Source organism: Arvicola amphibius, chromosome 6 (assembly GCF_903992535.2).
Source record: "Arvicola amphibius chromosome 6, mArvAmp1.2, whole genome shotgun sequence".
Lineage (NCBI taxonomy): Eukaryota > Metazoa > Chordata > Mammalia > Rodentia > Cricetidae > Arvicola > Arvicola amphibius.
This window is the reverse complement of record NC_052052.2, coordinates 97,091,767-97,107,686: the sequence shown is the minus strand read 5'-3', so window position 1 is coordinate 97,107,686 and position 15,920 is coordinate 97,091,767. Positions and strand designations below refer to the sequence as shown.

Genomic DNA, 15,920 nt, shown 5'->3' with positions numbered 1-15,920 from the left:
ACTCCTTGTACAGGCTTGATGTTTTCTTCTTATTATTAGTATTTACTAGTTATATAAAATGATATTTTCATTCATGTGTATAATGTACTGGGTCATGCATGTGCATAATATATTGGGTCATGCATGTCCGTAATGTTCTGGGTCATCTTCATGGCTCTGATGCCCTCTTATCTCCCCTTGGTCCTCCCACAAGATGCCCTGCATCTCCCGAAATAGTACCCACTCTACATTCGTGCCTTGCAGTTTAGGTTATTAGATGTTTTGATGTTGTTTTATTTTTATTGTTATTGTTTTGAGCCCAGGTCCAGGCTATAAATTAGGATGGCCTTAAACTCATCCTCCTCCTACCTCGTGAGTGTATCATCACTCTCAGGTCTGAGCTTTTAAGCACTGTTTTCTTGGGTACGCACACTTTCTACTGTGAATTTAAGATCCAGCTCAATAGGAATGGAAGGGGCAGTGCCTTGGGACGACAGTCTGCAAATACTCAGCAGCGTAATATTTTCAGTGTGTTTTGAGTCATCTATAAGAAAATATTCCAGCATGTTCTTTCTAGCCAACCCAGTTCAGTGTGCTCATCAGACAGAGGTAAGTTAGCCCAGGGTGGGGTGAGGGGGAACGGTTTACATGAGTTGCCTTTGGGTATGCCATGAGTCATTGTTAGATTTAGGGTTGGAGCCTTTCATTCCTAAAAGGAGAACATGAAATTATGTGAAAAGAAGTCTTGCACACTAATAAACTTTAGCGATAGTGTCAAAATATGAAATGCCTGACTGCTTGGAAGGAGGGTGAGATAAAAATTTTAAGTATAATAACTTCTTTCTCACTCGAAGTGGCTAGTTTGTTATGTAACATGGTTTTTCCATCAACTGACCTGTGGTCAACATTTGCAGAAAGTTAATGGAACTGGTATTTACTGAGGCTCATGATAAAGCAGGAGGATAAATGCCTGCTGGAATCTTTGCTTCAGTATTTTACTCTTCATAAATATGTATCGCAGACAGTCAGGTGTATATTGATGACTGGTTATTAAGAAAGAAGCATGGGCATGTTTAATAATGTTTTAAAGGTTTAGAAATGTTACCTCTAAAGAAATTTTAAGATGTGAGGGAGAATCTCTCTCTCTCTCTCTCTCTCTCTCTCTCTCTCTCTCTCTCTCTCTCTCTCTCTCTCTCTCTCTCTCTCCCTCCCCCTCCCTCCCTTCTTCCCTCTCTCCCTCTCCCTCCCTCTCTCTTTTTCCATTTATTCATTTAATAAATATTTATAGAGCATGCCTCCCATTATTGGAGACACTTCTGACATATGAGCCAATGAAACAGAAGGAAAACAAAAACCCTGTAGACTCAGTAAATACAGTAAGTTAAATTATGTTTAAGAAGGTAGAAACATTGTTTCTATAAGTAAAACAAGATAAATGAGATTGGCATCATTGACAGGCAGGGGCAGGTCATAGTTTTATAAACGATATGTTTTCAGAAAACATAATTAAAATTTTTGAGCAAAAATTCAAAGGAGGCAATGATGTTTCCATATAGAAGAATAGGAGACGGTTCCTGGTGTCTGCATCAATGAGCCTGAAAAGATGGGACTGAATGATATGTCTTGATGAGGAGAAGTCCTAGGAAGAGTGAGCATGGAAAGGCGGGGTGGCGGAAGAGATACTAGAAAGCAAAACTTAGAAGGTGCAGCCTGCGAGTAAGAAATGCAGCGTATTAGTGGAGAGAGGACATAAGCAGGGTTAAGAGAGAAGTAGAACTGGATTCCATGTGGTCAGTATTTTCTGGAGTAATTTTTTTCTACAAAGAAGAATAAAACAGACCGGAGTTGGCCGAGCGAATAGAGTCAAAGGAAGAGAGAGGTGCGGTCATGTGTGAACAGTGGAAACAATAGTGTCCGTGTGTCTTAGTTACTTTCTCATTGGTGTGAACAAGGAGCTGAGAGTAAACAGCTTTTGGGGAAAGGATTTATTTTGGCTCTGGTTTGAGGAGATACAGTCCATCTTGGCAGGGAAGGGGTTGTGTCTTGGGACTCTGCCCATGGAGGTAGGAGTTTGCAGTGCACTTTGGAGAGGTTAGCTTACCTTCTCCTTTTCCTTCCATGGTTCCATCAGAACCCCAGTCTATTAGATTGCTGCCCATAGTCTGGCTCCATCTTACTCCTCAATTAATTGTCTATGAAACACCTTCACAGACACACCAGAGCTCACATCTCTGAACTTGAAGCCTGCCATTAAAACTGGTAATACTTTCAGCTTTAATGCTAAGCGGTGCAGTGTTTCCTGTTGAACAGAAAGGTTACTCTGGTGATGTTGAATTCTTGCCCATTCAGTGTAGGCTGGCTGCCACCGAGGCTTCTGAAGGCCAGCTTGCCAGAGTTACACTCATTTCCAGAGAGGAGAGAAACATTTTAACACCAGGTTTCTTGACTCCCATTGTTCTCCCGTTCTACCATCCACTTTTTATCATAGAGAAGGGACAAAATAATGTGTCACCGTTTTGAGATACTCTGAGGAAAATCTCAGAGGCACAGCCAAATCTGCAAAATAGCATTGCATGGATAAATGTGAAATTATCTGTTTGATTGGATCCTCGTTGTTTGTTCGTCATGCCTTTTGGCAAGGTGAAATTTGGAAAACAATGAAGGTGCTAAATGGGGCACACACACACACACACACCCCAAACTTAACAAAGATGACGTTACTAATTTAGAAGTCATTAAGGTGCTTTGCAACTGTTAGAAATTGCTGCACCTATGGTGGGGAAACAGAAAGGCCTACCTTTGACTAGTAGAAACATCAGTGGAATATAGAGGTTTATTCTGCCTTACATTTGTATACCATCCCATGATGGGACATGAATTCATTTTGCCACTCAATTGTGAGCTGCACAACTTCGAATGACCTCATTTAACTTTGTGGTGCCTCATAAAAGTAAAGATGACTAAAGATTCATTTGGTCAAGACTTGTTAGTACAGTGCCTGGTGCTACTATCAACACTCATAAATCAGCAATCTCTCTGTCAGCCACAATACCAAGCCTAACTTTCATGGGTAGACCGCCCTACTCACATAACCCAGAACAATCTAAAAACCACAAACCTTAGCTCTCAAGAGGCAGTGAAGAATTTAAAAAGAACAAACTTAAGAGCCCCGCTAAAGTCTTAGAAGAGATGATGTTTTTAATAATGGGGATCATGCTGGTAGAAATAAATATACATTGCCCTTCTCTAATTAAGAATAAGTGTGTAAGTTCAGCAGGATGAGAACATGTATGTAAGAGTCTCAACATATTCCATGTATTTTTAAATATGATACTACGTGAGCCAGAGGAAAAGAATGTAAATGAATCCTCCTGAAAATATAGAATGTCAACTACACAGGCTTCTTTGCAATTGTGGTAGCTAATGTTGGTTGTAAACTTAACACACTTGGAATTCATCAAGTGATGAATTATCTTAATCAGCTTGGTGTGTGAATGTCTCTTGATTCCCAACGCTCGATACTACTGTAGATAATCCTTTTCCTACCTAAGTGACTGTGGACAGTCCCTTTCCTACACAGGTGACTCTGGACAGTCCCTAACATACATAGGTGACTGTGGACAGTCCCTAACATACATAGGTTACTGTGGACAGTCCCTTCCCTACACAGGTGACTGTGGACAGTCCCTAACATACATAGGTGACTGTGGACAGACAGTCCCTAGCGTACATAGGTGACTGTGGACAGTCCCTAACTTACATAGGTGACTGGACAGTCCCTAACGTACATAGGTGACTGTGGACAGTCCCTAACATACATAGGTGACTGTGGACAGTCCCTAACATACATAGGTGACTGTGGACAGTCCCTTCCCTACACAGGTGACTGTGGACAGTCCCTAACATACATAGGTGACTGTGGACAGTCCCTTCCCTACACAGGTGACTGTGGACAGTCCCTAACATACATAGGTGACTGTGGACAGTCCCTAACATACATAGGTGACTGTGGACAGTCCTTAACATACATAGGTGACTGTGGGCAGTCCCTTCCCTACACAGGTGACTGTGGACAGTCCCTAATGTACATAGGTGAGCCGGATTAACTAAAACAGGTACCTGGAATGTGAGACTGGGAGCAAGCCAGTAAGCAAACTTCTTCTATGGTTTCTACTTCAGTTTCTGCTCATGCTTCCCTGCCCTGACCTCCTTCAGTGATGGACCGTGACCAGACATGTGAGCTGAGACAAACCTTTTCCTTTCCAGTGTTGTTCTTGGTCAGTGTTTTATCACATGAGCTGCAAGCAAACAGTAATGGCAGCGAAGACCCCTAGTACATTCTGCCCTCAGTCTTAGCATGAGCTGTTACGTCTGTCTTTTCTCTCAACACATCCCAGTTTGAATCAGTTCCTTGTGTCGCTTAGATTTTGACTTAGTGTCATCTAAGATTGTCAGTGCCCTACCTATACACCACACCTCCGTCATGATTCTATCATCTTAGCCTTCTTTTTTTTTTTTTCTTTTAAAACACTGCCTGGCCCATAGTTTCAGCCTCTTATTGTCTAATTCTCACATCTTCCTTTAACCCATATTTAGTAATCTGTGTAGCACCACGAGGTGTGGCTTACCAGGAGAGATCTTAACCTGCGTACATCTCGGAGAGGAGAATCATGGCGACTCACTATGGCGAATGCCTGAAGCGTCTCCCCAACTCTGCTTCCTTTTTCCCACAATTCTGTTCTGTCTACTCCACCTACCTAATTTTCTGTCTCTTAAAGGGCTAAGGCAGTATCTTTATTAATAATGAAAGTAACACATAGACACTCCTCCATCATTTCCCCTTTTTCTGTTTAAACAAAAAAGAAAGGCTTTAACTTTAACATAGTAAAGTTACATGTAACAAAAGAGTTATCAAGCAAGAATTACAGTTACAATATTTAAATCTATTTTATCTTTTATCATAACTAAGGAAAGCTATAACTATCTATTTATTCTTCAACTCCATCAAAGACTCCAGAAGGATATAATATTACCTAAGTAAACAAGTCATATGCAACTTTCAAACTCTAGAAATGACAGAGACAATTCGCTGCCTGGACAGTCACCCAAAGTTCCTCTGTACCGTTGGGGCATCCATCTTCAGCCTTCAGGCCCATAAGTATCCAGCAGACTTTTCCATGAAGCAGGAAATTCCAAAGACAGTTCAGTCACTTTCTGCTGTGTCCTGCAGAACGTCTCGCAGACTCTTTAATGAATCAGGAACCCCAAAAGGCCATCTCACCTTTAGGCAAGTTCAGCAGTCCTCTTTCTGTGGGTTCCTTGTGTCCAGTTTATGCAACAGTCCAGGCAAGAGCAGTTTCTTGCCCAAATGGCTAACAAACTCCATAAGTAGCCTCTTCGATGCCCATCTTCCTCTTGAAGTAGATTGGTGCTGCCAGGAACAGACATGTCTCATTGTCATGAAAAACCCTAAGTTATTAAAACATTAAATGCCATATTCTGCAGTCTTTGAAAGATATGAAGAATGTCTATCTAACTGAAATATATCTCTACATATCTAGAAAATCTAACATGACTACAGGCTTAACTATTATCAATGATTATCCATTAACAACCTATATTTCCTAATTATACATTACATTTTTAAATGAACTACACAATTACAATACCTTAATCAAGATCAGAAATACATATACATATAACAAATTGACCTTAAAATCCATACCATTGCAAATTATTCATCTCTATATCATATCCCCCTTTAAATGTAAAAGAACATTTATAAACAATATTTGGGAAAATGGGCGCAGTTTTTTCTTTCCAAACTGCTTCCTGCTGAATGGGGGCGCTGTAATTTAGGTCTTTCATGGTATAACCTGTGTGCCAGGGTCATCTCAGTCAGCAGTTGAGCGAAGTAATTTTCTGAAGGTGTTCACAGCAACTTTTCAGGAGGGCGCAGTCTATCATACCATATTGGGATAGAAGCAATCCACAGAGTCTCGTCCTCTGTGAAAACAAAAGAAGAAACTCTTTTCCAAAGCATCATGTTCTTAGATTCAAATTCTGAAGTCATACCATTAAGATGTCCATTCTGGTCTAGCCTGGCAGCCCATATAATAAAATGTCTCTCTGTACATAGCTCCTTTACAGTCAAAGATTTCAAAGAAAACACAACAAAATACATAATCCAGACTCTCTGTGAATTTTTCATTTTTACGTGGCTTATTTTTACTCTATCACTTTACTTCTTTTAATCTATAACTATCTGTACTCTGTCTCTTTAAAGACTTTACTCTTTTTTTAGGCATTAACTTTATTCTCTATATTTTTTCTTCTCTCTCTCAAGCATACATACGTTCATCCAACATTGTGACTCATTTAAAAGTCTTTTCTGTCTGAATCTGTCCTATTGTGAATCTGTGATTCTTTACTATCCAGGAGCACTTCTTAAAAGGTTAAGCACTTAAAAACTTTAAGTTGCGCCATGTAGAGGTAATACGGTACCGCTTGTTTCCAGCCAAGTCTAAACCTTAACTGCGCTGTTATCATGGTAATTACAATGATAATTCCTGCCTGAGGTCAGCACAGTTCAGCATGGCGGAGCAGAGCCAGAGCCGCTCCTGCCTCAGTCATTTGGTGCCCCTGAGCTGCACACAGTTCCAGGTACACAGCAGTCCAATTGGAGCCGCACTCAGCAGTTTAATTCTGAGACTGAGCGTGCAGCACAGAAACTCTTTTCATCCAAGTTACAGCCAAATCTGACACGCAGAGCACCGCGCAGTCTGAAAACATCTCTCTCTATGGCGGCAGGAATCCGCCATGTTCTCCCGCTCGCCTAAGCCTGATTCCTCCATCTGCTCAGGTGCAGGCGAGGAGCTCTGAGCCATTGGCATGGTCTCAGTGCACTCTCCTTCCTATCCCAAGCGGGAACAGAAATATCCAGGCCCATAAAAGCCATTGAAATGCTTTAAAGCCAAAGTTCGCACTGGCGGCACAGCACCAGGAACCTACGTTTTAAAATGACTCAGCTTTTTCTCTGCCGCTATTGCCGAAACAGGAAATCTCTCTACGGCACGTCCAGGCAAACAGCAAAAGGCTGTGTTAAACTCTCTTTCTCTCTCTCCTTTATTTAAAGCCCTCTCAGGTTTTTAAGTGGATTTAGTCACCACGTTGGAGCGCCAATCTGTAGAAGGAATGGCAGGCTGTGTCCCGCCACCCAGCTAGCTTTACCCAAAATAATTACACGGAAACTGTATTCTTTTAAAACACTGCCTGGCCCATAGTTTCAGCCTCTTATTGTCTAATTCTCACATCTTCCTTTAACCCATATTTAGTAATCTGTGTAGCACCACGAGGTGTGGCTTACCAGGAGAGATCTTAACCTGCGTACATCTCGGAGAGGAGAATCATGGCGACTCACTATGGCGAATGCCTGAAGCGTCTCCCCCCATCTTAGCCTTCTTAATGCCCTTCCATGGCAGGTATTTTTTTTTTCTAATCAAAAAAAAAAAAAAAAACCAGCAAAACAGCCTCCTTCACAGTCAAGTGTAATGTTAGCAGGGCACTTGCATCTTTTCCAAAGCTACATCTCCCATCTTTGGTTGGTACAACAGTCTCAAAGTAGCATGTGTTCAGTAAGGGCACGTGGTTTGGTGCTTTGTGGGATTTTTAACTTGAAAATTTGAGCTCTTCATCAGAGTGTGCTATCGTGCTGCAATGTTTATAAATTTTCATAATCCCTTAATAAAAGTGAAACTAGCATATTGACTTTTATATAATCATAAAAGGATCACCCAGAGTTGACCTTGCAAGAATCCCTTATTGCCATTTCTGTTACTCTTTTGGCACTGAGCCAAATAATAGCCAATCATGTTTGAGATGTTTATCACGCGAATTTGAATTGTGTTATGTGACATTTGCAACTAAAGTATACAGTAGTTAAGAAAATATGCCTCATCTCAACATCTATCACTCTGGATGTTTAGAGTCAAGATCTGTCATTGTTGACAAATAGTTCATGGTTGTATCTGTGAAGAAATCCGAGAATGAGAGAACTGCCAATAACATTACTTTTAAAACAAAACAAAAAACTACATCACTTCTTGAACCAAAAAAACAAAATCAATTCTAAACTACAGAAAAAGATAGTGACGAAGACAATAAGAGAAGTGAAAGAATTCCCTCCCCTAGAAGCAAGTGGTACAAACTAATCTCCTTCCCCAGTGGTTCCTGTCTATTTCCCTCCTGACCAGTAAGGTGACGAGATGGAACTATGGTCCCATGATGGGTCAAAGCAGGGAAACAATTGGAGTCAATCTTAACGTTGAGTTGGTGTAGTCTTATGGACAGGAGGAGATTTGTGGTCTCCAGGTGGAGGATCCAGATGACTCTAGAAAACCAAGAGGTTAAGTTGATTTTGCTCAAAAGCATTGCTTTTGATTTCAAAGGAAGATTCCTACAGAAATAGATGGTACCAATTGTAATTCAGATTGCCAGTCTCAAATAGGCTTAGACCACTTACCCTTTTGACTTTAAAGAAGAAAACACAAGAAGGCTGATGTAGAGGATATTTAAGATTGTAAAACAGCCTAAGGTCCTGATGAGGAGCAGAAGGAGGGAGAACATAAGAAAGAAAGTCAGGACCGTGAGGGAACCTCCAGCTGGCGACAGATGGGGAAGATGACTGAGCCCCACATTGGAGCACTGGACTGAGCTCCCAAGGTCCTGATGAGGAGCAGAAGGAGCGAGAACATGAGGGAGAAAGTCAGGAACGTGAGGGGTGCGTTCACTCATGGAGACGGTGGGACAGAACTAAAGGGAGATCACCAACTCCAGTTGGAATGGGACTGATGGATCATGCGACCAAACCCGTCTCTCTGAATGTGGCCAACAGTGGGGGCTGACTGAGAAGCAAAGGACATTGGCGCTGGGCTCTGATTCTTCTGCATGGACGGGCTCTGTGGGAGCCTTCTCAGCTTGGTCGATCACCTTCCTGGACCTGGGGGGAGTTGGGGAGGACCTTGGACTTAGCATAGAGTGGGGAACCCTGATGGCTCCTTGGCCTTGAGAGGGAGGGAGGGGAGGTATGGGTGGAGGGAAGGGGAGGGAAGGGGGAGAAGGAGGGGAGGGAAGGGGGACGAGGAGCGGAGGGAGGGGGGAGGAGGAGGGAAGGAGATGGAAATTTTTAAATATAAAAAAAAAATAAACCATGAGAAAAAAAAAGATTGTAAAACAGGAGAGCTTCAAGAAAACAAAGTTTACACATAAGAAAACCATTGAAGAAAAAGGATAGTGTTTTGTGATGTGCACATTTGACATAAAAGCAGAAAGAGAAATTGAAGAGCAGGTAAAATCGTAAGTCATTCAGAATTAGCTCAGTTTTCCTGTAAGCAAGAAACACAGATGTACAGTGAGATTTCTGGGGATAAACAGATGCTATTGGGATGACCTATTGGTAGACATTAGGCTCAACTTGCATTTTGTAGCTGTACAATCAACAATGCGAATATGAAGAGGTAGAAGAGGAATATTCATAGCTGAAAGTGTGCTGTAGCCACAAGGACAAATGCTACAAGCAATCAGCTCATCACAGATACATTTTATAATGAACCCATCCAATAGTTATGGAAATGAATGCCAGATGTTCTCCACTCAAGACTACTCTCAGCACGATGACCCAGAAAGTCCATATGGTACCAAAGGCAAAAGCTTAATTGGATAGATCACCTTTCTCTGCGTAATTCCCTACTCCCAGAAGGAAGGAGGTTAGGTGCAATGCTTCCATTAGAAGTGTGACTTTCAAAAATGCAGCAACTCTGGACACTAAACATTGTACCATTCAACAGTGGCTGCTCAAGGATTGGAGAATTTTAGGACATGGCCACATTTCTCATTCCACTATAGGTACATATGTCTGCTCTGGCAACTCTTTTGTGAGTATATACTCGTAGACATAGAGTGAGCTCTTGTGAAGAGGTGCTCCCAGTCTCATTTTCGAACGTAGTCAGAGGTTAATAAATTACTGCAAACATTCAAAAGATCATTGACAAACATCAGTGATATGATTTTTAAAGACTACTGAACTCTTTAAACTTGGAAACACCAATAAAATGATTAGTCTGTGCAAAAGTTACAGCTGGTTGCTAGAAATAGACTCTACTTTGCTTAAAAGAGAATGAAGTAACCACGATTTCATGTCTCCTGAATTCTCCCTGATGACACGAGGGTCTTAATGGCAGAAACTCTGTCTTTTAAAATATTGTTGAATTATTTATTCATTTAACGTTTACAGGTGGGGTTTTTTGCATATATTTTGCGTACCATGGGCATGCCTGGTATCCAAGGATGCCAAAATAGGGCAGCAGATTCCCTGGGACTAGAGTTTCAGATGGTCATGGACAGTCAGGTGGGTGCTAGGAATTGAACGAGGGTTTTCTGAATGAAAAGTTAGCGCTATTAACCGCTGAGTCATCTGACCACCCCATATTTAAAAAATAATAATAATGAGTTCTTTTTATAAGGTGATAAATATATTAGTTTTTATTGTTGATGCAGAAGAGTCTCATTTGTATATATGATTAACTTTTGACAGCCCCCCCCCCCCGGCACACCCTTTCACCCTCACTAATTCCCTCTCTCCCCCATTGATGAGTTCTTCACAGCTCCCTCCTACTTTCATCCCCCCTCTCGTGTGTGTGTGTGTGTTTGTGTGTGTGTGTGTGTGTGTGTGTGTGTTTTCCCACTGAGTTTAACTTTAGCTGCTTTCCTGAGCATGAGCCAGGAAGAGTTATGTACTGGAACTTGGGCAACAGATAGGTGGCTGACTGCTGAAGAAAATGACACCTTTCTCCCTTAGTGAGCATTACTTTCTCCTAATCCCTTAGTGGGTTGCAGAACCTCATGAACTCCTCCAGCATGCCTGGTGAAATGGTGTTGACTCGAGTCTTGTCCAGGACCCCAGAACAACAGTGAGTTCATTTGCAGTTGGTGGTGATTAGCACAGAGACTCAAAACTGATCAAAGTACAGAGGATGGATGACTTTGGAGTCCTGGGTCTGAAAGGAGGTCTTGTGAAGCTTCTTTGTCACTGTTTCTAAGGTCCAGGGAACAATGGAGAAGAAGAGCAAGCAGAAAGAATATAAGGGTTGGAGGATAAACGAGAGCTCCGTGAGACTGGCATTCTGGATAGACAGAACTATTACACCAAGGACAGGATCTTTCTATCTGCACCGGGATGTGAAATGAACCTAAGCTGTTTGATTTTAGATGCCCACACTGGTAACAGTGGGGACCCAGGGCCCCTGCGGAGTCTAACTGTGCCTCTTGATTATTGCCCAGTTGGATGCTGCAGCTATGAGAAGTTTTGGAAGACTAGAAACCTTCCTGTGTTGGGGATTAATTTGTTCTTTTTATATTTTGCTTGAACAAAAAAAATTGCAAGGAATTTTTAAGTCCCCGACACTTTACATTAACTTCATAACAATATAAATAAGCCATTACTTTATGTCATAATATTGAGTTCAGATTCAGTCAGTTTCTATTATTACGTAGTCCCTGCTTTATGTATTTCCTAGCCTTTGGCTCCTGTAAATTAGTATTAGCTGAGTGTCTAAAGGAAGGGAAGGGAGGTAAAGAGGTCATTATTATTATTTTAATTAATTAATTAATTAATTAATTTGTTTATTTATTTTGAGCCAGCATCTCATTATGTAACCCAGTCCGGTAAAACTCGCAATCCTCTTGCCTGTGCCTCCTGCGTGATGCCATTAGAGGTGTATGCCTCTTTGCCCAGCTAAGATTTTCTTAATAGCACATTTCTTTTATTTGTATGAGACTTTACACAGCAATCCCCTGCCATACTCAAATAGATGCAGTTTGTTCTCAAATTTTGTGTAACTTGGCAGCATGCATTTCTTCATAAGGAAACATTAAAGATGTAAGCCCATTCACCCAGGATGTGGATAACCCTAATCTTTCCTCTAAGTCCCAGCCCCCTTATCCACAGGAAGAATTTGGATTCAGCGTATATTCTATGAATGTTAACACTGGCTAGTAAACCAGCAAAGCTTTGAAAGGTCCTTATTTGTAGCACTACAATTCCCACACTTATTCGGGTGATGGGTTCTCACTGGGAGAAGCAGGCCAGTCATTTTGAGCGCCGTCAACTCCATTGCTTCATTAAGCTGTGTGCCCTAATTAAATGGCCACAGCTCTGTCTTGCATCTTGTTTATAAAGATTAGTTTCAGATAGTATATATTACAATATTCTATTTTGGCTGTTTATATTGTTTATATTGTGTGTCATGTTTATTATGATTATATGAATTATTACTTATGGCATGGCAAATCCCGTCAGTGGCAGGGAATGGGAAATGATTATTTAATGAAAAGACGATAAGTTTTGTCTTTGAGACATGGCTTCATCTGGAACAGAAAACTGACGAGCATGCCCCGTGCTGTTACGGTAGGAGCTGAGAGACCCACCCCCCACCCCCACCCCCAGCTGTTTAGACTTCCGATGGAAAATGGCAGTTTGACATAAACCGACAGGGTGATGCCAGCATCTGCAAAGAATCTTCATGTGGAGCATGCCCAGTACAGGGAGTGCATCCTCCCTCCTCCACCACCCTTCTCCAGATCTCTAAAGATAAGGCTTGAACTTTACACTTGGAAATACCAGGGCATAGTTTGGGGGGTTTGTTTGCCTGGTTACTTTTTTTTTTTTTTCTTTTCTAAATGTCCTCTTGAAACTCATTTCCTTTAACGAGCCAAATGCAGGGAAGAGAATATTTAGAGTAATCTAATGCATTAAGTTTAAACAAGTTGAAGCCGGTCTCTGCACTTGGACTTGTCTTTATTTTGAAAGCAATAGAAATCATTAGATATTGTGTGTGTGTGTGTGTGTGTGTGTGTGTGTGTGTGTGTGTGTGTGTGTGTGTTTTCCTCCTTGAGATGGGAAAATAAGAAGATTCTCCTCAGACAGGAGTCAACTGGGGCTGGGAGTGAGAGCCCCAGTGGGAGAAGGGGACTGAGAAGAGGGGCTTCCTAGAGCATGGATAGGAAAGGTGCTGGGATTCTCCAGGGCTCAGCGCGCGCTGAGGATCTGTGCCTGGGGCTACAGCTGCGGACGCTAAAGGCTCTATTCGGCTCATGAAGGCCACCTGGATCAGGCTTCTGAAAAGAGCCAAGGGAGGAAGGCTGAAGAATTCGGACATCTGTGTAAGCGAGAAGGCTTTTTGTTCGGGGGAGACACTGTTTTCTTTGCTTTTCTCTTGTTGCAGCAAGTGCCTGCCGAGAGGGTGGTTTGATTTAGTTAATACGCTCATGATTGCATGAGAGGGAGCTCGGGAGATTCCTGTCATTTTTTTCTGAGCTCCCTTGCCTGCGTTGTGATTTATTACCAGAGGAAATCTCTCGAGCAGGTGTTTTCTGCAGCCAGCTCGCGCTAAATATCTGCTTGCAGGTATTTTTAAGTATGTTTCTGAAAGTGGGAGGGAAGCAGGCTGGAGAGTCTTACCATCGAGTAGGAGACAGTAGCAGGTGAAGCAGAATGCTGAAAGCATCCTTAAGATGATAATGGAAGTTGTATCATAGCCGTGAGATCGTGGAGGGTTCAAGTTTGTAACTCTTCAGATTGCCTTGGGTGCATTTTGTTGGTCTCTCCGGCTGTAAACACTCGCTTCAGCCCTCAGGCAGTTCTTGGAGTTATCCTTGAAACACCTCAGTGCCCTTCAGATCTGCACTGCACCACGGAGTCGATTTAATGATAAAGGAACAAGTAGAGGCTTCCAGAAGGGCTCGTTTCTGGTAAATGAGCCTGGGAAGGAAGGGTGTGTTGGTACCCATAACTACCTAAGTGAAGAATCTACAGAGTCAAGTGGGGTTTTCTAGGTGGGATGCAGCAAAATGCATCATTTACTCCTCTTTTCAGGAATTTACAGCACATCCAGGAAGCAAACCGACATACCAGCGAGGCTTCTCCAGGGCGCCCATCACATGCTGGATTTATTTTAAAAATATCCCTTCTCCTCTGCAGGGTTCGGCAGACTCCTACACCAGCCGTCCATCCGATTCAGATGTGTCTTTGGAAGAGGACCGGGAGGCAGTACGTAGAGAAGCTGAGCGGCAGGCCCAGGCACAGCTGGAAAAAGCAAAGGTAAAAATATATATTTTGGGGGAAAAGGCACTGTGTCCCTGAGGGCCTGCCTGCGAATGTATCCCCCTAAGCTCGCACCTGGTCCCCTGGAGTGTTCCATCAGCTGGCTTAACACAGTCATAAGTAAAGGGAAATGTGATATTAGTAATAATCTTTAATGTTGTTTTATAATCTAAGCAACTTGTTTCCATGGTGGGAGGTCAATTTAAACACAAATAAAAGGATCTCCAAACACACAAAGAGGAAAAAGTGAATCTAATACCAAAATATTTTGCTTGATCTTGCCATGAGCCGTCTCTGTTTACAGGTCTTGATGCTAATGTTTATTTCCCTAGCCTAAAACAAGCGTTCTCCTAAAGTTTACCTCATAGGTGTTTTATAATGCTATCTCCTTATGTGTTTATTTATGCTGCTTTTGAGAAATAAAGCAACAAGGGTTTCGTTGATGAAACAAAGCCTTCCCCTGGAAAGTTTTTTGTCTTTTGTTCCACGATGAGGAAGTGCATGCTCCCTCGCTGAGGAGAGACTGCAAATCAGTTCTGAGATCAGTCTGTAAGGACTTGATCTCAGGCTGGATTTCACTTAGGTTGTTAAACGAGGACAGAAGTCTTTACTGTGACGATTGGAATTTTACTAGCCCCTGCAGTCATTTGAATAATAGCAGATTTGAAAGCATAGATTGTTGTTCAAGGTGAAGGTGTCTTGGTTTGTAACTTTTGAGTGGACGTATTCCAACATGGTTATTGACTGCCTTTTGGGGGGGAAATGACTACAGTGGAAAGGAGTAAGTGTGACACTGATCTTGCTAGGAAAATCAGGACATGATCGCAGTGTCTCTGCTAGCTGCCTCGTCCCTAGGAGGAGAGAAGTCTACGTGTGTTGCTATGGGAATGGTGGCGTGGCTTGGATGTGTGGACAGACATGTGCAATATGGCCTCTAGCACAGCTGCTGCAGTGGTTACCAAGCTACCTTGACTTCTGCAGAGCAGTGCTTCTGCATTAACAGCTGGCAGGGAAGCTGTCTCCAGGTCGCCCAGCTTTAACTGCTGGACCCACCTTAAGAGCAGCTGCAGAGAGGACTTTCTGGCTATGGAAACCGAAAAGCTAAGTGAGGCCCAGTTGCCATCAACTTACCTCTTCACCCAAATTAGCCATTGGAAAACACTATGGAGCCGAAATTAAAGAACTCCAAGTAATGAACATTTGGCAAAGTGAATCTGCCACAAGAGAACGCTGTCATAGACGTGCTTGTGGTTCGGAACCCAATCCTACGTTCCATCTTTTGCACCTGAACCGAAAAAAAAGGCAAAGAAAAATTAGTACTGTTTATTTCAAAAATAATATTTTCCTATTTGCAGCTAATAGATGCTCTCAAATTTAAATCATTTTTCAGGGTCATCCCCATTTTTCTACAGTGAGTTATAAACCTGGCCATGGAAACCTTTAATTATCTGACTGGGATATTTTTTTTTGTCCATGGTTGTGCCCTGTTAAGTCAGGGACTCACTAGTGTAACCACAGATAGGTCTAAGTCTAGCATGCATCAAAGTGTGACTTCTGAGTCAAGCCAGGTTCGTGTTCTTTCTCACACTGCCTGAAGACACTCTAGAACAGAAGTCCTCGACCTTGCTAGTGGTGCAGCCCTTAATATAGTTCCTCATGCTATGCTGACCCCAACCATAAAATTATTCTGTCACTTCTTTAAAACTGCCATTTTGCTACTGTTAGGATTTATAATCTAAATATCTGGTATGTGGGATACCTAATACGCTAGCCTGTGAAAGGG

General features: G+C 42.1%; 1 protein-coding gene across 10 annotated transcripts in view; it reads left to right on the top strand.

Annotated features, from left to right (window-relative positions):
• The window catches only part of Cacnb2 (calcium voltage-gated channel auxiliary subunit beta 2), a 351,316-nt gene that overhangs the window by 239,366 nt on the left and 96,030 nt on the right, over nucleotides 1-15,920 (top strand). For 8 of the 10 annotated variants that reach the window (XM_038332732.1, XM_038332735.1, XM_038332729.1 and 5 more), the window contains exon 3: nucleotides 14,015-14,134. In XM_038332732.1, the coding sequence (XP_038188660.1) occupies nucleotides 14,015-14,134 (120 nt within the window). Of the gene's footprint in view, nucleotides 1-13,128; nucleotides 13,198-14,014; nucleotides 14,135-15,920 lie in introns of those variants that run through there. The other 2 variants (XM_038332734.1, XM_038332733.1) reach the window with 1 other exon arrangement.